General features: G+C 33.6%; 1 protein-coding gene across 3 annotated transcripts in view; it reads right to left on the reverse strand.

The window, feature by feature from the left end:
* The window catches only part of DGKB (diacylglycerol kinase beta), an 808,203-nt gene that overhangs the window by 351,655 nt on the left and 431,590 nt on the right, over positions 1 to 24,958 (reverse strand). For all 3 annotated transcript variants that reach the window (XM_056117996.1, XM_056117994.1, XM_056117995.1), the window contains one exon: positions 15,757 to 15,821. In XM_056117996.1, the coding sequence (XP_055973971.1) occupies positions 15,757 to 15,821 (65 nt within the window). The remainder of the gene's footprint in view (positions 1 to 15,756; positions 15,822 to 24,958) is intronic.

Below are 24,958 nucleotides of genomic sequence, written 5' to 3' on the forward strand. Positions count from 1 at the left end.
ATTCCTACATTAACATATGCCTCAGAGACCTGGGCCCTACAAAAACAGAATGAGAACGCTATTCGTGTCTCTCAAAGAGGAATTGAAAGAGCTATGCTTGGAGTATTATGTCTCACTCAAATGAGAGAAAGAATCCGGAGTTCTGACCTCCGTCGACAGTCAAGAATCAGGGACGGTCTTGTTTGCCATGGTGTCAAAAATCAGATTGGCTGGACATGTAATGAGATTTGGAGATGACTGCTGGACTAGAGCCGTTACCAACTGGATTCCACGGGACGTCAAAAGACCGCAGGGCCGCCCACCTACAAGATGGTCAGACTTATTCATCAAGACCCTGAGCGGTTTGAGGCTTTTCTTGTTCTTAGAATGAACAGATGCCATTGGGCTACACTAGCATGTGACAGGGAGAAATGGAGATGTTACTGGTGCCCACTTGAGCAAATTGATGATTAATGGGAAGTCATGTGATCATAATATCATTCAATACATTGAGCTGGGTCCTACAATTTGAGCTACTAGTGGCACATGCTGGCATCAATCTATCAAAATCAACAACTGTTACATTTTATCTCCAGCAAAAGTCCCATGTTTCTGATAGTACTACCCAAATTATTTCTTACATGACAATGGTAAATAAATTCTTCTTAAGTTTCTTTTTTTTCTCTCGCAGTCTAAACAATATTATTTATTCATTTATGTGTTTATTTCTCTACCAGGATCACAGAAATTATTTTTGGTACTTATCACAGATTGATATGTGTAATTTGCACCAATTTACCTCAATACATGATATTCCTTGTATTTACCCCATGGTCATCTGTAAAATGCTTATATTTCTTTCTAGAATCATTGGGCAAGCATTATGGTTTCTATAAACACTCCATAATGACTACTAACCACCACATGAGAGTTATTTTTCTTTTGTATCCTCATATATCCTCACTTAATGTGCTCATCTTGGGACTTAATGTATTTGTTTACTTGTATATTACTTTCCTCTAAGTCATAAACAGAGACCCGAATAATATAAAATTCATCATTTTTCTTGAATAAAATATTTTATGGTTAATAGATTGCTACTAATTTCTACATAAATAAAATCAGCACAATGATCAGGGAAGTTATACAAAAAGTGAGAATATTCATTATATTAGTATAAAAAACTATTAGATCTATTACTGTTTACTTGACTATATTTATTCATTATGAAAATAAAAATGGGCACAAGATTTTGGTATTTAGAAATTTTTAATCTTTATTCCAAGTATTTTTTTATTCCTGAAATGTTTTATTAAATAAATGATTATTAAGAATAATGATTATTACTGTAATTTCTCACTGTCACTGTCCTCCCATTATTCATCAATTTGCTCGAGTGGGCCCAGTAACGTTTACATTGTGAGACTTGTTGTTACTCTGTTTGGCATATCAAATATGTCACGGAGAGCTTGCCAGGCTTTGCCGTGCAGGTGAGATACTCTCAGTAGCTTGCTGGGCTCTCCGAGAGTGGTGGAGGAATTGAACCTGGCTCAACCTGGCAAGCTCCCCGTGACGTATTCAATATGCCAAACACAGTAACAAGTCTCACAATGGAGACGTAGTTGGGCCCGCTCGAGCAACTTGATGAACAGCAGGAAGACAGTGCTATAGTGCTCAAAGAATAATGAAGATGGAGTAAACAGAGTTTTTTATTTTATTTGACTTGGAATTCTTTCCTTTATGTCATATGATAATTTAACTTAATTTAGATACATCTGAATGGGTAGCTTATTAAGTGAGTACAAAACAGGCCAAATGTCCGGTCCTCCCATTGTTCATCGATTTGCTCGAGTGGGCCCAGTAACGTCTCCATCATGAGACTTGTTGTTACTGTGTTTGGCATATTGAATACATGACGCGTAGCTTGCCAGGCTTTGCCTTGTGGGCAAGATACTCTCGGTAGCTTGCTGGGCTCTCCGAGAGGGGAGGAGGAATCGAACTCAGGTTGGCCATGTTGGCTGCATGCAAGGCAAACACCCTACCCACTGTGCTATCGCTCCAGCCCAGGCCAAATGTATAATGTAAAATTTTAAATGCCAATAAACAGAAAGCTAATAAATATGAATATAAGTGGATTTATATTAATTCATAAATTACATAACTCATAGTTTATCAATGTTTTAATTGTCTTAAAAGTTATCATGATTCCAAATTGCCTTTGCCTGTTGACGAGGTCTGAAATTAACAAAAAGATAATGTAAATTAAACATTAATGATATAAAGATAAAAATACATTTAAAAATCTCAATAATTGATTATATTCATACAAAATTTTAAAATGCCATTATGATAAATATCAATCAATTAAAAGGCAATATGAGAAAATAAATATCAACCAATTAAAAGACAATAATGAGTAGCATATGCCCTCCTAGAGGTAAACCCATTTATATAAAAAAGGGGGTCTGTTACATTAGGATATCTCATTATTTCTGCATTTATATCATTAGGCACTTCTGATAAAGAAAAGATGAAGCCGCAGAATCTAATATGTAAGCAATCTCCTTAGAGCTGTGGACAAATAGAGAAACCTAACATCTCTAAAAATCTCACTTTTTGACAGATTGATTTTTGACTACTACTATCTGCTGTTCCTTTTATTGATGCCACTACCCTCTCCCAGGCCTGGGTGGGAATATGGCCCTCAAGCAGGAGACTGATTTCCTGAGTGCTTGTCTTTCTGAGTGGTGGCTTCACTTAAGTCATTCAGTGAACAGTAGAGAAATGTGACTTTTGTTGGGAAAACATCTACTCATGCACTTCATATGACTATGATTACACCTCTTCGGAGGGCGTCTTTTCTCTTTTTTACCTCAGATCTTATCTCGTTTCATGTTCAATTATGAACTCAACTTCAGTGATGGTCTGTAGCACACTTTGTTATGATTACATATTTGCTTTTCATTTTCAGGGCCTACAGGCTTTTCAAGGGAAAAGTGGATATTTCATTATTAACTTTTCTTATTTTCCAAACACTTTTGTGTTACTAACTATAATAAATGTAAGTCTTCAGTTACACATGAAAAATAATAAAAAAAATATATTAAATAGTGATAAGGGTGTTTCAGAAAAAAGGCAATGTGCAAAATTTTAATTCCTTACTGAAAAATTATATATGAATATTATTAGAATATTGGGGTAACAGAAACTGTTAAAAATACATCATAAAACTTATTCTCAGATAGTGAGGGTCATACTGGGGGAATGAAGATTGAGAGGTGATGTAAGGTAAGTAGGAAAGTGTTATGGGCACTGGGGTGAGAGTGGACTACAGTGACTTTGCACATGAGTACCATAAACTTCACTACTATTATAACCCACATTACATAAATTATAATTAGATAAATAATTTTAAATTAAGAAAATTTTTTTACAGGGGATAGAGTGTCTCCCCGTCAATCTATCGCCTGCTTAGCTCGCCTCTCTCCCCAACCCACACCCCAACTCTATCTACCCGGTTTCAGTTTCTATTGCCCTTGGCAATTGGTATTCCTTTACTGGGTGGTAAAGTCTTTTTTATTTTATTTTATTTTTTTTATTAGTGAATCACCATGAGATACAGTTACAGGCTTAGAAATTTTCGTGCTTGTATTTCAGTCATACAATGATCAAGTACCCATCCCTCCACCAGTGCTCATTTCCCAATGCCAATTGTCCCGGAATCCCTCCCACCACCCCCACCCCATCCTCTCCACCCTACCCTGCCTCTGTGGCAGGCCATTCCCTCTCTCTCTCTCTCTCTCTCTCTCTCTCGGTGTTGTGGTTTGCAGTAGAGGAATTAAGTGGCCATCATATTAGGTCTATACTCTACTTTCAGTCTGCATCTCCCATCCTGAGAGGTACTCCTAACAATGGATGGTGAAGTCTTTTATGTTGTGAAATTCACTAGCCACCATATGCCCAATTTAAACACAATTTATGACAGTGTCTCTGAGTGTTTCTGGATGAGATTGATATTTGAATTGGACTCTACAGGCGATAATTCTCCCTAAAGTACATGGACAATTGTGTAGGGCCTGAAAAAGGGACAAATGGCATAGAGTAAGGAAGAATCCTGTCCTCTTCTAACTCACTGATGGAACTGGGACAATTTTATTTCATTTTTCCAGACCTCAAACTTAATAAATATCAGTTCCTATGATCTCAGACCTTTGGACTCAAGCTGAGTTATATCCCTCATTTTCCCAGAGGCTTCTGTTATCCTAATTCATGAAGTCAGCTCAGGTAATCTACCACTTCTCATTCTTTGAAGAACCTGACTAATAGATTAAAACAGTTAAGATCTGAAAAAGAGTTAGCATCAATAATTTGCCATGAGAAGGAATCCTACTGAAAATGACTCCAGCACCCAGAGTTTTAATCACTCAACTTTTAAGTCTTTCTCATAGAAGGCCCAGATATAATGAAGCAAAGACAAGTCAAACTTGTTCTGTTTTGACACACAGAAATTATGCAGACAAAGGTGGTTGTTTAATATTGCTAGGATATCAAGAAACTTTTTAAGCCACAATAATAAACAGAAGCATTTTTATATGTGAAATTGGGTTATGCCATTATTTTTAAATGACTAAATATAACATTTGCTTTAGAATTAAGGCATAGATAAGAAGTTAGCAAAGATAATAAGAAACTGACAAATCTGGGAAGTTGATACTGTGACACGGAAATGTACAGTCTTATAACAAACAAAATAGAAAAAAATGTTAGTGACAAGGGGAAGAAACCCTTACTAAATGATGACAAAAAGTTTATAGAGCACTAATGACTGAGATATCTTAGAAAGCATAGCAAATTTTTCGTCCCTGGTAAGTATTTGCCAAATAAAACTTATCCAAATTCAAATATGTTATATAGCATCCAGTATTTACTTGTTAAAAGCCATAATTTAAGAGAGAAACTCTTTTTGAAATTAGAATAAAAATAAAATATTAAATCAAGTTTTAAATTTCTATATTCTGTCCACAAATTATTTTTCACTAAAGAAATATTAATTTCCTACTCTAAGGGTAGGGCATGTTAACTCTGAGAAAAATAAGTTGTTAATATAATTGCCTACTTTATGAAAAGATTGTTCATAGAGATACGAAGAAAAAATACAAATTTCAAAATGTTGCATATATAGAATATACTTTTATGTTTGAGTAAAACTACATGTGAACAAAGAAATTTTTCAAATTAAATAGGTATTAAGGGTTAATATTTTAGAATTTTTTCAGTAAGAAAATAACATTAAAATATACCTAAATAATAACATGTATTCCAAAAGAAAAGGCATTAGTAGCTAATGCATAGAGGTCGAGTAAGAAGCAAAGGAGAGCATATAATTAATTCCAATTAGCCATGTCAGAGGATTATTCTCTAGGCAAAATTACCTCATAATGAGGTGATTAACCTCTTTAGAAAGAGTTCAGTATAGTCTTAACTTTATATTTAACATGTCCTATAAAAATGCAGTGCAACAAGTGTCCTCAAATTCTCCCTAGGGATAATTTCTACCAAGAAAGAATAATTAAGTCTATTCTAGAAGAATCACAATACATTTTCTTTACATTGTTGACTAAGAAAATCCTAAAGTGTCTAAATATTACAATGGAGGTTTTAAACATAGGCAATTTTACTAACTTATATGGAATTAACTATATACTAAAGTATATAATATTTGAAATTTGATAAATTTAAAATGCAAGGTAATAGTTAACCCTGAGCATCAAAGGAAAAAAATGTCTGTGACTTACATTTGTCAGAATCACAAACTCATTCTCTAAAATCCATTGTAATCATTTAATGGATTCACTAAATCCCCAGAGCACACCTTGTTTATGTCAAAGTCACAGAAACCACGTCTAAGCAAAAAAAGAACACCTGAACACAGGAAATGGGGCTTGGAATTTTTAACACAACAATTGGTAAAATGTGACTAGAATTCTTAGAAAGGATAGTGTTATGTTCACTTGTTTTATCTTAGCTATCTTATCATAAATAAACTTATCTTAAGTGCAAAGTTCAAAATTAATCTTAAGTTTTCTAAGTTTATGTTTTTCTTTAAATTATAAATTGTGAAGTATATATGTTGTACATAAAGTATATATGCTGCATATTTTTGCTGTTAACTTGTAAATAAAAAGAAACAATTTGATGTTTTTACTTGGCAAATGATTCCTTTCTTTAAATGTTGTATGGACTGGAATAATGATTTTAATTTTTTCTTAAGCTGATTTGTTAATATTTAATATTATTCCACATATATAGCAAAATACCATTTCAGATGACTTTGGTGTGCCTTTTGTGGAGCTGAGTAAACTACTATTACATTACAAACTTGTCTCTTAATTTTGAATCTCAGGAAGTGGATGTAAATGTGCATGTATTTGTTTATATGTGTCTACAATTGTTGCATAAAATACATGCAAATTCATGTAAAGCAAAAATACAAATTTTAGAAAGGCAAAGGAAGAAAATATTTATAATGTTCGCATGGAATAACTAATAAAATATACGTATCTAGAAAACGTAAATGATTGTTTCTTTTTCAACATATTCTTAGAATATATATACTTTAGAACACACTGGTCTTCTTAACTTGTGAGTTCCAGGAAATAACCTTTCCTCTGTACTGACCAAGATATATTTCCCAGATTATACTCCTGTGGAGAATCTATTACTATGTAACATATCTCTGTAGCTCCAAATTCAAAGTTCTAAAAGAACTTTTTGAGTTCTGCTTTAGAGATTTGAAAGACTCAGTGTATAGCTAGATGTCCATAGTATAAGAAATGGCTCCCTGTTAAATATACCCCAAATAAATAATCAACCATCTCAATAGCAAGTAAGCAGTATATTATCTAAATGTCACAACTGTCATTGACCCTTCTACTAATCTACTTCAGTGGGAAAGTACAGAAAAATAGAGGAAGAATAAGAAGTCCAGAAGAAATGAAGAAAAGGGAGTAAGGAGCAAAGAAATTAGAGAAGGTACCAAGAAGCTTCCTTACTTTTCTCCAGGTCTCATCCACTTTATTTCAAAGAGCTTCATGCACTTGTGAATTAAAGCAGCCTAATACAAATGTGTGTATTCTTAACTACTGATACCAGTGAATAATCAGGAAGTACCAGTACCACATGATTCAAATCCCTTTCATTAGTGTGTACATAGCTGTATCTCATTTATCCCACCAAGTTTCTACCTGGTTAGGTAAGACAAAATATTGATTTTTTTGTTATTTTTTGAACCACACCCAGGGGTGTTCAGGGCTTACTTCTGGTTCTGTACTTACGGATCATTCCTGACAAGCCCAGTGGACCATATGGGGTACCGGAACTGGCCATCAGCAGTGTGCAAGGCAAGTGCCCTACCTACTATGGCTCTGGCCCCAAGACAAAATATCTAAACATACAAATAAAAACATATGAATTTAAAAGTATAATTAAATTATAGATCTCCAAGCCTACTCGGATCGGGGCTGAGCATCCTCCACCCAGATCCTCCACCTTCCAGTAGGCAGGGGTCACACCCACCAACTGGCCCCCTGGCGCCATGTAATCCCATCAACGGCCAAGATCCAGAGACTATAAAACCCAGCTCCCAGAAGACAGCAGCACAGAGTCTCCTGCCCCTGCGCCTGACTGTCCTCGCTGGGACCCCTTGGAGGGGAGCGGGTTGAGTTTCCCTCCCAGCACCGACCAGGGGCTCCGGCAGCCAAAGACCTCCAGAACCAGCCACCACCATGCTGAGGCCACTCTCCACGTGCATGAAGGGACCAGCAGAGGAACAAAGGCATGCGGGTTCTGGGGCTGAGATCTCCAAGCCTACTCAGATCGGGGCTGAGCATCCTCCACCCAGATCCTCCACTTTCTGGTAGGCAGGGGTCACACCCACCAACTGGCCCCCTGGCACCGCCATGTAATCCCATCAACAGCCAAGATCCAGAGACTATAAAACCCAGCTCCTGGAAGCGCATGGCCACATTTGCGGCCGCATGACATCTTATCTCATTCTAACTTTGAAGAAACCCGGCAGGCTACCGAATGTAAACTGCCCACACAGCAGAGTCTGGCAAACTCCCCGTGTTGTGCCCAATATGCCAAATACCAATAACAATGATGGGTTTCATTTTCCTAAGCCTGAAAGAGTCTTGAATATGGCACTTTTTAAAAATCTCAGGGTTAGGATGAAGGAGACGTTACTGGAGCCTGCTCGAGGCAATCGATGAACAACAGTTAAATAAAAAATTTTAAAGTAAAAATGCATATGTATTTTTATCCATGAAATTATGCACATATATATGAAAAATTTAGATAAATTTAAAAACTCAAATTAGGGCTGGAGTGATAGCACAGTGGTAGGGCGTTCGCCTTACAAGCGGCCAATATGGCCGACCCGAGTTCGATTCCTTCGCCCCTCTCGGAGAGCCCGGCAAGCTACCGAGAGTATTTGATATGTCAAACACAGTAACAACAAAGTCTCCAATGGAGACGTTACTGGGCCCTCTCGAGCAAATCGACGATCAACGGGAGGGCCTTTACCTTTACTTTTACCTTTACCATAAAACTATATCTACATATATACTTAAATATATACAAATATATGTTTAAATTGTGTTTCTATTCCTCTATCTATTTATCTATATACTAAAGATATAGTAGTATATGTACATGATATTCAGTCTTATAGATCATATTTAGACATCTAGTAAAATGGAATAATAATGATTTCACAACAGATCAATAAATGTTATTATTATTTTATTATATTATTGTTATTATTATTTTATGTTTGGGTCCCACACAGAGGTGCTTATGGCTTTGCATTCAGATCACTCCTTGATGACTTTGGAACCATTAAGTGTACTTAAGGACCACATGGACTGCTGGGTCAGTTGTGTGTTAGGCAAATGCCTTACCTGATGAACTATCTCTCGACCCCATGAGATGTTATTTAGTGAATTTAATTCAGTATTCATTCTAAGTGAGAATGAAAAATAACTATTGTCTTATTTAAAAAACTTGTTTAAATTTGTTTTTTTAAAGAAATTTGGTTACCAAAAATCTCATGTAATATAAAAGGCATTTTAGTATATGGAATTCTCTTGAATAAATGAATAAATAAATAATTCGGTTGAATAAATAATTCGGTTCCATGAACACATTTTTTACTCAAATATACTAAAATAAAAATTACACTAAATGTTTTTAATATTACTAACACTATTTCATTAGCTGTTTTATAAAAGGTAGTATATTTTCTTAATATGGAAATTTACAGCAAAAAAATAATACTTTTTGGACAGAGAAAGTGAGCTCAGTGTCTCCACTGCTCAAAGAAGGCTGACTGCATGCTTAGCAAGTCTGTTTTTGATCCCTAACACTAACACTGCAGATCCCCAAGCACAACTAGGAGTGACACTCAGCACTGAGCAAGAGTAACCTCTCAGTAGTGCTGGTGTATACCCAAGCCAAACAATAATCATCAAAATGAATACCATACTTCTATTTTAAAATATAAAAAATATATTCACTGTATACTAATGACACAAAGATGAGGCTACACTGCCAAGGCAATCCCCATCTGTCTTTTTTTTTAATAAAGTAAATAGATCAACGTAAAACTTAGTCATTGTACATATACAAATAATGGAAATGAAACCTACTCACAGAAAATTTCAATTCTTACAATTTCAAAATTGAAAGAACAAATAAATTTTGCATTTATTAAGCCTAACACTAACACTGCAGATCCCCAAGCACAACTAGGAGTGACACTCAGCACTGAGCAAGAGTAACTTCTCAGTAGTGCTGGTGTATACCCAAACCAAACAATAATCATCAAAATGAATACCATACTTCTATTTTAAAATATAAAAAGTATATTTCACTGTATACTAATGACACAAAGATGAGGCTACACTGCCAAGGCAATCCCCATCTGTCTTTTTTTTTAATAAAGTAAATAGATCAACGTAAAAATTAGTCATTGTACATATACAAATAATGGAAATGAAACCTACTCACAGAAAATTTCAATTCTTACAATTTCAAAATTGAAAGAACAAATAAATTTTGCATTTATTAAGCCTTTGATTCTGAAAACAGAACTGAGGTCACCATAGCAGGAGAGAAAATGACATAAAAAAAAGTATAAGGGTCTAGTGGACTGTGTGTGGCAAAGGGTTATTAATACTCTAGAGGTATGTGTACAGTGTGATGACATACACTTGAGTATATGTGAACCTATATTCCAAAAATGTACAAAGTGTTGTGAACTTTATTAATAATATTTATTAATAATAAAAATATGTAAGGTTTCTGTGTAAGACTAATTCATGACATTCACAGAAAGATCTTTCCTGAAAAATCACACATGATCCTGGGGACTGAACCTAGGCTGGCCATGCACAAGACAAGCCCTCTATCTGCTTTACTATCTATATTTTTACTTTTTTATTAAACTTTTCTCACTATGGAAGTGCAAGCTATAAAGCAATGCAACCTATAAAATTTGAAAGGCAAATATATTGCACAATAATAAAATAAGAACATAAGCAAATACCATTTGTGAATTGTCATTGTTCCATGCACCATGTAAAGTGTCAAAGAAAACGAATATCTTTCATTGATCTCTTAACTCTATAGTTAGCAAGAAAACACAATTTAAAAAAATATGCAACTTCATGAAGTATAATCTTAAAGGTATAACTAGATTATTAAAATTGTAAATTCCTTTGGTAATTTACATAATAGATTATTTTTGGGTGCTTTAATATATTTATCATTTAAATATGCCAACTCTTAGTATTACAATCTTCACACATTTAGAAGCAAAACTCTCTCAAATATGGTCACATATTAAAAGATTACCTAGATGTTTAGTGAAAATACCTCATTTAAATTCACACACTAATTTTACTTTTCTAGTTGTAGATGAATTTTTCAAAAAAAATAGAAAGTAGTAGTGAAATGAATGTAATCTCTGTGAAGTGAGATAAAGAAAAAACTTATCTTAATTAAGGTGTTAGAGATTAGACTTCAACCCTATAGATTTCATTAAGTAGCACCTTTGTGAAGTGTTGTTGGTTGTCATTGTTTACTAACAAACTGTTTTAAGTATTCCACATTAAATTTGAATCGGTCTTCTGAAAATAAGTTAAGACTATAAAATTACCAAATCTCTGCAAGAAATTAATTGTTTTCTATATTTAACTTTGCATACTACCTGCAAATCTTTACCAATGTTTTCCTATTGGATTCAAGTACTGTTTTTTATCAAAATTATTATAAATTTCTCTAAAATTCCTTTAAATGGATGTATTATTTAGTGTGTATAGGCAATAATTTATATCATTTTAAAAGGAGAAATTAAAATGTTCCATCTAGATGATGAAGCAGTGTATATGGGAACTATAAAAGCATTTATATGATTTAAAATAATAATAATAAAGTAACATAAGTATTTTCAATATTGTATCATATCAATAAGTGATTTAAAATAATACCAGCATAAATATTGTAAGTTATTTTCTTTTGTATCTAATCATCTGGTAATCTTCATTTAGTTTAATATAAGAATATTTTAAAGATTAAAAGTTGAGTAACAAGCTTCCTTAACAGTTCGATTTAACTAGAAGTTTGGGAAATAATCCAATATAAATCATTCAACTAGTACTCTCTTAAGTGTAAGAAAATACCAGTTATTTCAGGTTCTGACATAAAATTCATAGAGAGAGAACTACACATCTTGGGAATGAATTTCCTTAAGACAATGTTAGAAAATCATGTTCTTTAAAATATAAATGAATTGGGAGAGGGGGGTGGGAAGGATGCTGGGAGCATTGGAGATGGGGAATGGCCACTGATGGAGGGATGGGTATTCAATCATTGTATAACTGAAACCCAAGCACAAAAATTTGTAAGTCTATGACTGTGCCTCATGTTTCACTAATAAAAATTTAAAAAAATATAAATGAATTTTGTGCCAAATATACCAGAAGATATATTAGTGGTATATCATCTTATCATCTTATCATCTCATTCCTACTTTGGACAAACTGACAGGCTACCAAATGTAACCTGCCCACACGGCAGAGTCTGGCAAACTCCCCGTGGCGTACCCAATATGCCAAATACCAGTAACAATGAAGGGTCTCATTCTTCTAACTCTGAAAGAGCCTTGAATATGGCACTTTTCTTAAAAATCTCAGGGCTAGGACGAAGGAGATGTTACTGGGGCCTGCTCGAGGCAATCGACGGATAACAGGATGGTTGTGATTGTGATATTAGTGGTATCAGTGATGTGATTTACTGTGACTAGATATCTGATCTGAAATATCATTAAAAGCACTTTTAAACAATATATTTTAAAATTTCTGAAAATAAGAGCTATAGTTGATCTGATCACAAAACTGATTTCTCTCAAAGTTGTCCATTGTAAGTAAATCACTGCCTACACAGCATCTGACATGCTTTCTGTATATAAGTGTATTTTTAAAAATATAAAGAATCGATATGTCACACTATAGCTTATGGAATTATCTAAAAGTTTATAATTCTTTTTTTTTTTGCATCACACCCAGCGATGCACAGGGGTTACTCCTGGCTCTGCACTCAGGAATTACTCCTTGCGGTGCTCGGGGGGCCATATGGGGTGCTGGGAATTGAACCAGGGTCGGGCGCGTGCAGGACAAACGCCCTACCCGCTGTGCTATCGCTCCAGCCCCTAAAAGGTTATAATTCTGAGAGAAGCCAAATACAAAACTATAGGTTAACATGTACATGCCTAATCGACTTGATAATGGGTATAATCTTAGGTCTGACTGTCAAAATAACAATTTCTTTACCTGGAAAGAAACGGTGACCAAGACACAAAGACAGCTAACCGAATGGGAAAAATGAATTATCCAAAACCCATCTGATAATCAGTTAATATGTAATATATATAACGAACAGGTAGAATTTTACAAGAAAAAAAAATCTAACCCCATCAGTAAATGTGTAGAAGAAATGAAGAGAAACTTCCTCAAAGAAGGAAGACAAAAGGCCAAAAGACACATCACTAATCAACTGGGGGATGAGAATCGAAACAAGATATCATCTCACACCTCAGAGACTAGCACACTAGCCCATGTCAAAAAGAACAAAAGGAACCAATACTGGCATGAAAGCAGTGGCAGGGATTGGGGGGAGGTGAGAGAGAGGGAGAGAGAGAGACACAGAGAGAGACAGAGAGAGAGCTTTCTGCCATAGAGAATAGAGTGGCAGCAGAGAAATTAGGGACATAAGTGGTGAGAATTGTAGACTGGTAGAATGATGTATGTTGGAACACTGTATGACTGCAAGATCAGCTTTGTAACTCTGTATCTCACAGGGATTCTATAAAAGGAAGAAAAGTATTTAACCAAAAAAAAAAGTTCTATAATACATTGAACAACTACTAGACTCTAGCATTCTGCAATTCACAACAATTATTATATGATGAGGGCCCATAAAAAAACTGTTTTTATGCTATTACAACAAGTGATACTTTGCTTCTGCCCCAAAGATACAAATATATTTCAGTATCATGTAATCTTACTAATTCTAACCACTAGTGAAATACAAACACATTTCCATAAAGGGTATCTAACCATATACAGGGCAATAAAGAATATCATATATTAGTGTGACTCATAACAAAAACAAGTGGTTTTAAGTGAATAATAGGAGTTAGGAGCTATTATTATTAAAGAGAGTTAAAATTATTCCGGTGAAAAGATTTCAATAACTTTTGACACTTAATTTGGCATTGCATATGTTGTTGAATTTGATTATTACAAAAATATATTGATACACAAATCTCTGGAATTTTCCATTCTCACTTCACTGTTATATCTTCTCTCCTTTCTTCCACTGATCTACTCTTTTTTCTATTTTCCTTTCTCTGTCTCTGCTGAATTAAGTTGAAAACCAAAATACCCTCACATCAATACCTTAAACATGTTACCCTTTCTATATTTTGTCTTAATGGGCTTTTACAGTGGGAAACACCAGAAGGGATCTAATGCATGCTGCATCTCACACACAGCTTTTTACCCTCTGTGAAACCTACTTTTAATATAAATATTAACACATGAATGCTACACAGATGGCATTTCAATAAGCACAGGATAGTTTATTTTATTACATAAAATCTCATATACATCAATGGATGTTTATTCTAGAAAATTCAAGTTATTTTATTGAGTACTAGAATCTATAAAGTGAATACGATTTTATATTTATTAATTTGTTTTTACATATTTCATCAAATGAATTTTTGTAAACAAAAATTTCTCTTGGTCTAGATATATGCCCATTACTTTAATTGCATATGATTTTATTTCGTAATATAGGTGGCACATTTTAACACTTAATTATCATGCAACTTTATAGAAGAAAATACATCAAGGTCATGATATATGACAGAACTAGAATAAAGAGAAATTACAAGGGGTTGTTTTCTAATAAATGGTCTGAAAAACATCTATGACTAATATCAGCTTAGCCACATATAGGCAATAGGTCCTATAGCTTTGAAAAATAATATACATGTCATATAACTGTAAATGTGTGTCGTAATTTTTTAATCATAAGGTAGTGTAAATAAATATAACTGAATTCAAAGAAAAATCACTTTGCATCACATTTCAGTAGTAGTGGATTAAAGGTAAACCATATTCCATTTTAAAAATAGGAAAGACCCAAAACTAAGCCTTTATTCTCAGAATAATAGAACAGTCAACATCACATTTTATATGCAACCATTTTTACATACTGCTATAATGGCAAAGTAGATTGAACATAATAAGTTCAGTTATTTTAAACGGTTTATGCTGTTCTTGCTATTTCGCTGGTTTAGTTCCCATGAGGCTGATATTGTCATGATAGCACAAAAATTAGCAGTCTTATATAAAAACTATGTAGTATACAATTACATAGCATTATCATATCAGAATTTTATGTTTTTGTTTGGATTCACCCATACAACAATATTATAAAGAGCTCCACAATAACTGATAGAACATTACTTTCTCTTTTTTTTAATTTTTATTAGTGAGACACCGTGAGTTACAGTTGTAGACTTACAGATATTTGTGCTTGGGTTTCAATTATACAATGATCAAATACCCATCCCTCTACCAGTGCCTATTTCCCACCACCACAGATTCCAGTATCCCTCCCACTCCCCATCCCTCCGAATCCCGCCCTGCCTCTGTGGCAGGGCATTCCCTTTTGTTCTCTCTCTCTTATTGGGTGTTGTGGTTTGCAAAAGAGGCAATGGGTGACAATCATGTTTGGTCTATAATCTACTTTCAGCATGCTTCTCCCATCCTGGGAAGATCCTCCCAACACCCTTTATTTGGTGCGCCCTTCTCTATCTGAGCTCCCTTTTTCCCTAGCATGTGTGGCTGGCCTCCAAGCCATGTAGTAAAATTCCTGGTACTAATCTCGGCCATTCTTGGGTGTTACTTAGAATGTTACTTTCACCTTGTATTTGATATCACTTCTTACAACACACGAGAATAAAATAATTGTGGCCCTAGTGCATTCTTTTAAAATTTCATTAAAACCTAAGAAGAACATGAAATTCACTTATATTACTATATGTTAGACACATCTCTAGTCATCTTCAGTGAATATATTTATACCATACAATGATACTGTTTATTGTATGATCCACAGAAAATGACCATACGTAATTACACTTACCTACTGTTGAATTTTTCTGGGTGTTTTTCTCTCATGATGTGAAATCTGTGTGCAATGGAGGCATCCTATGTAGAAAAAAGTAGAAAAGGAATATAGAATAGTTAATTACCCTATTTGGTAATGAAGGGAATAGTAATAAAAATTAAATAATTTTAATTAAAATTTTCTTAAAAATATTACCAAGATATTCCACATTATACAAAATGTTTAATCATCCATATTATATTAAAATATTTTACATTACCAAATCCCATTGGTGCCTTGCCATATTTTGTTCTAGGAAATAATTTCTACTATATATGTATAACTATACCCACTCATATATTCTTTATTATCTGGTTTGACTCCATATTCAAAAAATATGTAAAATACCACATATGAACATATCTGTTAAGAGTAGTTACGCAAAATAGTTACACAAAGATTTGAAGAACGATTTATGGTGTGAAATAATGAAGGAGAAAAGTTTCTAGTTCTTTAAGAATAATTGGGTAGACATAGTACTTATCTAACAAAAGATAACAGTATATGATTTCTGTTTTCTTTGATTATCTTGAATGTGTAATGTTAACTTTTCTACAAGTAAATACCCAGCATTTTTAGTTTTGCTTAATAAATAAAGGCAAAGAATAACAATCTACAATTAGAAAATTGGTAACCAGTGTAAGTGATTGAGATAGCAAATGTGCCAGTCCTGAGTAAATTTTTATTTTCCTTTTAGAAACTCAATTCAGAGTTTAGGTGATACAGTAGCAGAGTGGAATAATATGTTATCTGTGTGGAATCTGTGGAATAATATGGTCCATACTTTTGAAGCCATAACAATTCTTGCTGACATTCCAAGCACAGACCCATGATTAATTACTCCAATGAGAAACTAATATGTTTATTACTCATCTCAGAAAAGGGGGGAAACTATTGTGATAACTGTTAATTTATTTTATAGGGAAGATAAAGGAAAATAAAAACCTGACAAAGACAATAAAGAAGTTGTGTATTTGAAATCATCTTGAAAACAATAATCAAGAATTAAAAGTCTAATGAGTGAAGTAAAAAGGCTAATGTGCTTACTCATGCATAACAAAACAAGCGAGAAATCAATGCCCACTGCAGATGTCAGAGAGAAAGCTGTTTTTCCCAAACAAGTAAGAGTTGTGCTAGAACTGTAACTTTTCCTGTTCAAACATTTTACCCTCTAAAAAGTGCTGAGTAATTGAATTAATGTACCAGTGAAAAGAGCAAAAGTAAGTAGATATAATAGGTACAATATATTAAATGTGACTAAAACGCCCCTATGATTCAAAATTTAATATATAATATTTCTATCCATGTCTATGTGTGCGTATATATATGCATATATATGGACAACTTCCTGATTTGCTAAGACTATCAGCATGTTTTACTTTTATTGTTTGAAATGTTGCCAAACCTCATCACAATTTTTCTTCTTTCTCTTTAAAATCTAAAAGTTATAAATATAGATCATGCTTTTTAATATAGTATGAAGTTACAGTAAAATAGAAGGTATGCTATTTATGGCATACTGGTGGCATGAACATTAATTAATTTTGAAGTATCTTTTATTTTAGCTTTACTCCTGTTTCAAAATCAATTTGTAATGCCTTATAATTAAATGTATACATCAGGTAGACAGTTACACAAAAGCAAAGAAATAGGAATCAAGTCTTATGAATTAATGATCAATATTGGTTTATCCTCAGGGAGGCTCTCATTGAGTTTACTTCTGCTTGAATTATTTGTTTCTGCTAATTTAGAAAACTGAAACATTTAAAAACACATTGTGCAGTATAATTTGCTTTAGAAACATATATTTTTTACAATAACAAAAAATTCTCTTCCAAATAAACATAACCAGAAAAGACATTTACATAACAGAATGCTAAGTAAAATTCTTGGACACAAAATAATAGTAAAAAATAAACTTAATATTAACTCTATCTCCAAGATATTTGGACAAATGGATCACATAGTAAGAGGAGAGAAAAATAACAGTGAGGGAACTGGTGTTGCCTTTTCCTAGTGTTGAATGGGTTCCACCACTGAGAGTTGGCATGGCTGACTATAGTATTAATAAAGAACAATGACAGCAGGTGTTCATTTGGATGAGAATTAAGACCAAATTCCCATGGGATCTTGTCCCTTTGGCATAATATCAAGAGACTTGAAAGAAAATTGCCAAAAGCCACAAATTTAAATAGCAGCCATATTTTAGGAACACTTGGAATTCTCTAAAAGTGACCAAATAAAAAGCAGCTAAAAAATTTTGGCCTTTAAAATTAATTTTTTTGATAAATAGATTTTAAAAGAAGCAAATTAAACTAGGACTACTTCTATATATAGAATGGACAAACTTCCAACTTTTCACTTCTAAGACTTGCAACTTTAAGCAAACTATTTCTTTTTCTCTAAGTCATACGTTCCTTATTAATAAGGATGGTAAGATCCTTATTAATAAGGATGTGATAACTGTGGTGATCTAATAACTAATAAGGATCTTACCATCCCTTTTAAAAATATTTAAAAAAAATAAACGAGGGGGGGGCTGGAGCGATGGCACAGCAGGTAGGGTGTTTGCCTTGCACACGGGTCCAATTCACAGCATCCCAATATAGTCCCTGAGCACTGCCAGGAGAAATTCCTGAGTGCATGTGTAGCCAGGAATAACCCCTGTATATTGCCCGGTGTGACCCAAAAAGCAAAAAAAAAAATATATATATATATTTTTTTTTGTGGTGCCAGAGATTGAAGTCAGGACACTGTAGATTCAAAACAATTCTACCAGCAAATTGCATACTCAATATACTTAATTTTTTTATAGTGCTGTGGTAAAGATGTGTGTGTTGTGTGTTGAGTGTTGTGTGTGTGTCTGTATATGTGTGTGTTGTGTGTGTTAGGCCATACCTTTCATGCACAAGAGTTATTTCTGGTTCTGCACTCAGAAATCACTCATGGAAGTGCTCATCACTTGCAAAACAACACCTGCTATACTATTGTTTTGGCCCCCAAATGTCTTTTTAAATGCTATACCATATAACAATTAGATTAATATTCTACATACATTAGGTATTCATACAGTTTTTATCCACAATAAAATGTTACAGAATGCAAGAGGAGCTGATTTTGAACAAGTTAAATTAAAATTTTGAAATATGTATTTACTAATTCTTAAACTGATTTTAGTATATTCTGAACTATGATTTATTTGTTTTGAACTTTTTAATGCAATTGTACAAGAGTGTGATAAAGGGTGTCAGAGCTCAAGTCATAGCCTTACATATGCAATGCACATGTGCTCTAGCACAAAGCCACATGACTACCCTATACTTTTACTTTAAATGAATTAAAAATAAACATATTTGATAAATGAAAGTGAAATATATCAGTATCTATTTAAATTTTATTATAAATCTCATGCTGATGTTCTAGGCAGAAGAGTGACTTTCTTGAGATAGGTATAGCATGTATTACAGCATAAAATTATGTTAATTTTCAAAATTAATTATATAATTTCATATAGCAAAGACTTAAATATAAGTTTAGCTCTTACAGATTATTGTCATTAAAAAAGTTATTCCAAAATGGAATCACAGAATTAAAAAACCAATTCTTATATCTGAAATCCAGTGCAAAACAAATGTGTTTTTATTGTTAAGACTTCTCTTTGTGAGACATAAATTAGTATTTCCTATATGCAAGCACTTGGTTTGGTCAGTAACTGCAATTCCCTAAAAAGCTGTATAACTAACGATTTCAGTGTTTCATTTATGAGCATTTCATTACATATGTTTGTATACTGAGACATTATTTATACACAAAAAATTAATTATATTGTCAATAATTAATTTTTCATTTGCTTGATTGTAGGTCACAGTGGTACTGGGCGCTATTCCCAGGTCTATATCTGTGGCCTCATGCTTGGATATGTTTAGTGGGTGGATCATGCATGCAGTGCTGCTTAGTGAACCTGAACCCACTGTATGCAAAGCATGAGCTACCTCTCGAGTCCCAAATCTACCATTTTTTGGTATAAAATACAACAAGCTTGGCAAAGATATATGATTAACTCTCTTCAAACTCATGATGCGTAAAATTCCATCAACCCCCAATATTCCTTAAGATGTACTATTTATACAAATATACACATGTACACACTTTTAAAATGTTCAAGTAGTGTTCCATTGAGCATATTATATACCAAATTCTTTATAAAGTCATCTGTTGATAGGCATTTAGATAAATTTCATATGTTGGCTATTGTAAGAATGCTAATATAAGCACTGTCCTCCGATTGTTCATCAATTTGCTCGAGCGGGCCCCAGTAACATCTCCATTGGAGACGTTGTTGTTACTGTGTTTGGCATATCGGATATGTCATGGGTAGCTTGCCAGGCTTTGCTGTGTGGGCGAGATACTCTCGGTAGCTTGCTGGGCTCTCCAAGAGGGGTGAAGGAATCGAACTCTGGTGGGCCATGTTGGCTGCGTGCAAGGCAAAAGCCCTACCTGCTGTGCTATCGCTCCAGCCCAATATAAGCTCAGGTCTAAGATGTTCTTTCAACTAGTGTTTAATGCCTATGAAGTTATATTACTGATCCATATCGGCTTTTTACCTTATTATTTATTTATTTATTTAAGTCCCCTGTTCACACCCAATTGTACTCCAGACCAACTCCTTACTGTTTATTTCAATAATGTATAAGGCCTTATTTAACTAACTCCTGTTAGTATCACTCTGACTCTTCCATTCTCAGTTTTTAAGGAATCTCCATGTTTTCCAGAGATGATGCACCAATTTGTATACAATCAAGGTTCTTTCTTGACATATTCTTGCCAACACTTATTTCTAAACTGTGACGAGCCATTTACACTAATCTGAAGTGAAAATTCATTGTGGTTTTGAGATGCTTCTACCTAAGAATAATTTGTACATGTTTTTATGTTTGTGTAGGCCATTCATATATACATTTTTATGGAAGTTTCTATTGAGATCTCTTGCCTATTTTCAAAACTATCATATCTGAGTTATGTGCTCTTTTGTTAAGTTATATGTTATATATATATATTTTGGACATCAATCCCTTGTTACGCATATGTTATATACAAACACCTCCTCTGAACTACTAGTGGGACTTTTTGTTTGGTGACTATCTTTCACCGTGTAATGACTTTAAAATTCAGTGTACTTTCACTTGTTCATTCTTGCCTTTTCTCCTGACCAAATTCTCATAATTTAGCTTCCAAAACATCTCTGAAGTTGAGAAATAGAGTGCAACACCTATGTATTAGGGTCTAATGTTCAAGACTTCAATCCACTTCATGCTAATTTTTGTGTATGGTGTTAATGATGTCATGGTGTTAATCAATGGGTTACTTAATATTTATTATCTTATTTTTCCTTTTGCCAAATAAGAGTCCATTTGCTCAATACTTTCTTTTGAAGAGGCTTTTCTTTCTCCCTTGTGCAGTTTTATTGTGTGATACATTTTCGCTTGTATATCTCTGTTACTCCTGAAGAAGTACCAAATTACTTTTATTATTATTATTTTTTAAAATGTCTAATGGGGCTAATGTCAAATTACTATATCATTTACTGTCTAAAATTATTAAGAAATACTATAATGAGAAATTTATTTTCAGGTAATTTGATTGTCATTTTACTTTCAGCTTAAACTTGCTTTGAATTGCTAGCCAAAATCTTTTAGTTTTTGCACTGGATTTGGCATAACAAGTTATAATTTGGGAGTATTGGAATATTTAATAGTGGTGACAGGTTATACTTCAAAAGTTACATTGCTCAAATTTTCATATGTCCTAAAATGTTCTCCTTAATCTTATTCTTTAAATATAAGTATGTAACTTTAAAATTTTACAGATACTAATATTTATCTTCCATTGACTCAGATTATCTTTTAATTAGTTTTATTGTACATAAACATGGCCGACCTGAGTTCGATTCCTCCACCCCTCTCGGAGAGCCCGGCAAGCTACTGAGAGTATCTCGCCCGCATGGAAGAGCCTGGCAAGCTACCCGTGACGTATTTGATATTCCAAACACAGTAACAACAAAGTCTCCAATGGAGATGTTACTGTGCCCGCTCGAGCAAATCGATGAACAACAGGAGGACTGTGACTGTGACCTGATTGTACATAAAATATACTTTAATTTTTATTTTTAATCTTCTAGTTATTAATTTATAATATAACTATGTATTATACTTTAAACTTAGTCATTATTCTTAGAATTTAAAAATAAAGTTATAATTTCTGTTTTTCTTCAGATATCACTAAATCCATTTTTATCAAATAGCTGTATATGTTACATTTAGAGCAATAACAAATTAAAACATTGGTATATTTTTGCATATTTTAATATAAAAGTGTATACTGTCTTAATGTGTTACACTGACTTTCATTTTGAGATACTTATCATACTTATCTGAAAGATTAATTCAGTTAAATTTTGACAAAATTTTCTCTCACTTTCTGGATGTATTTTTCATATGCATAATATTCTAGCAAACATAATCTGACATGATATATATCTTAGTTTTTTTTAAATCATATTCTCTTAAGCTACCTACAACTTCTTATAAACTCCAAAAGGACAAGTTTTCTGTTTGTTTTATTTCATGCACTTCTGTTTTGAAGAAAATAACAAACCAAGCACTTATATATAAAGTAAGTGTAAGTGAAGAAATTATAAACTTTTTATTTGAAGTTACCAATAGATACCTTAGAAATCAGTAAATAAGTTAGTTAAGAACTTAAAGTGTGGAGCAAAGCTGCCTGAGCTAATAGCTCAAAACTTCATTTGATATTTGACCTTAACATTTTGTCTGGAATTTTAGTTTCTTATCTTTAAAATGGGACAATACTCATACACCTACTAAATTATGAAGTTATGATGCTCTAATATGCTGAAGAAATTTAAACTCCAAAAGCAGGATTAAAGCAAGAAATTTCAATTTTAATTCCAATAATTTCCTTAATATCTTTGTCATTTTGAAATTAATATTTGTATTCTTTGGTATTTAGCTAGATCTATTTCATAATAGATTAGGGAAAGATCTTTGGTATCAAAATAGCACAAATGACATAAATTAACAAACTAACTTTAAAATTTTACAGATACTAATATTTATCTTCCATTGACTCAGATTATCTTTTAATTAGTTTTATTGTACATAAACATGGCCGACCTGAGTTCGATTCTTCCACCCCTCTCGGAGAGCCCGGGAAGCTACTGAGAGTATCTCGCCCGCATGGAAGAGCCTGGCAAGCTACCCGTGACGTATTTGATATTCCAAACACAGTAACAACAAAGTCTCCAATGGAGATGTTACTGTGCCCGCTCGAGCAAATCGATGAACAACAGGAGGACTGTGACTGTGACCTGATTGTACATAAAATATACTTTAATTTTTATTTTTAATCTTCTAGTTATTAATTTATAATATAACTATGTATTATACTTAGTTCCTACTCCTTCCTATTCTGGTGACTTCAATTCTGTGGGCTTAATACAAAGTTTGTTATCAGGTTGGGTTTGTATGATTCTGTTTTGTTTGTGTCTCATCTATTAATTAATGAAATCATCCAGTACCAGTCAGTCTTTCACCCTCCAATTTACTGTGACCTTTTCAGTTTGATCCATATTGCTTCCAAAGCTACTTGTAAATTATCAAGATAGTGTATTTTTCCGTGATGTACATCTTCCTTATCCTCTCATCTCTTATTAGACACTTGCATTGCTTCCAAATACTGTCTGGAAACAGTGCTACAGTGAAAATGGGTGTGGACAGATCTTTTTAACTTAGTCCCATTTTATTTTATTTTAATTTTTAATTTTGTAAATGTTTTGAATTTTTTATTTTTTATTTTTTAATTTTTATTAGTGAAATATCATGAGGTACAGTTGTAGACTTACAGATTTTTGTGCTTGGGTATCAGTTATACAATGATCGAGTACCCATCCCTCTACCAGTGCCCATTTTCCACCACTACGGGTCCCAGTATCCCTCCCACCCCCATCCCCCACATCCTACCCTGCCACTGTGGCAGGGCATTCCCTTTTGTTCTCTCTCTTTTTTTTAAATTATTTTTTTAAAATTTTAATTCTTTTTTAATTGTTTTTTCTTTTGAGATACCTAGGACTAAAATATTAAGGCCATATGGAAGATCTATTTTTTATTTTTAGAAATATCCTATCATTTATTCCATAGAGGACAGACAAATTTATATTTACACCAAAAGGATTCCACCATATCATTAAGAGCATTTGTCCTTTTCAGCCATTTTATGTACAGGAAATTTTTACATTTGTGAAGTGGTATCCCATTCAGTAATAAGCGTCTTTTTTTTTTTCCCTCTCTGTGCTTTTTGGAAGACTATATCTTTTTTGGTGAGGAGTCTGGTACTTCTTTCTGTTTTTGTGGTAATAGATTTGTTGGCATTTTTGGTATGCTTTTTGATCTTGTTCTTAAATTTTTAAATTCCTTTAAATATAATGACTGTCACTGTCATTGTCACTGTCCTCCCATTGTTCATTGATTTGCTTGAGCAGGCCCAGTAACATTGTGAGACTTGTTACTGTGTTTGGTATATCAAATACGTCACGGGTAGCATGCCAGGCTTTGCCATGTGAGCAAGATACTCCTGGTAGCTTGCCGGGCTCTCTGAGAGGGGCAGAGGAATTGACGCTGGAGGAATCGAACTCAGGTTGGCCTCATCAGCTGTGTGCAAGGCAAACACCCTACATGCTGTGCTTTTGCTAGATATTAATTAATTGACAAGATACATGGTGTTCAAATATTTTCTCTTATGGTGTAGGATTTCCTTTGGATTAACTTTTTTTTGGTAATGCAGAATTTTTAGTTTAATAAAATTGCTTTTCCTCCTTATTTTGGTTTTGGGGATCACACCTCGGTGTGGCAACAGCTTACTCCTGGCTCTGGGCTCTGAGATCACTCTTGGTGGGTTTGAGGAACTAAAAGGGACACAGGGACTCAAATTCAGGTTGGCACATGCAAGGCATGCAAGCCCCCTAACCACTATACTATCATTCATCCACTCAATTTCTTATTTTTGTCTTAATTTTCCTTGCCACAGAAGAGGATCAATGAAGGCACATTTGAAACTATTATCATGAGTGTTTTGCCTGTGTTTTTTTCTATGTACTTTAGGG

This window comes from Sorex fumeus, unplaced genomic scaffold (assembly GCF_029834395.1).
Source record: "Sorex fumeus unplaced genomic scaffold, SorFum_2.1 ptg000037l, whole genome shotgun sequence".
Classification (NCBI taxonomy): domain Eukaryota; kingdom Metazoa; phylum Chordata; class Mammalia; order Eulipotyphla; family Soricidae; genus Sorex; species Sorex fumeus.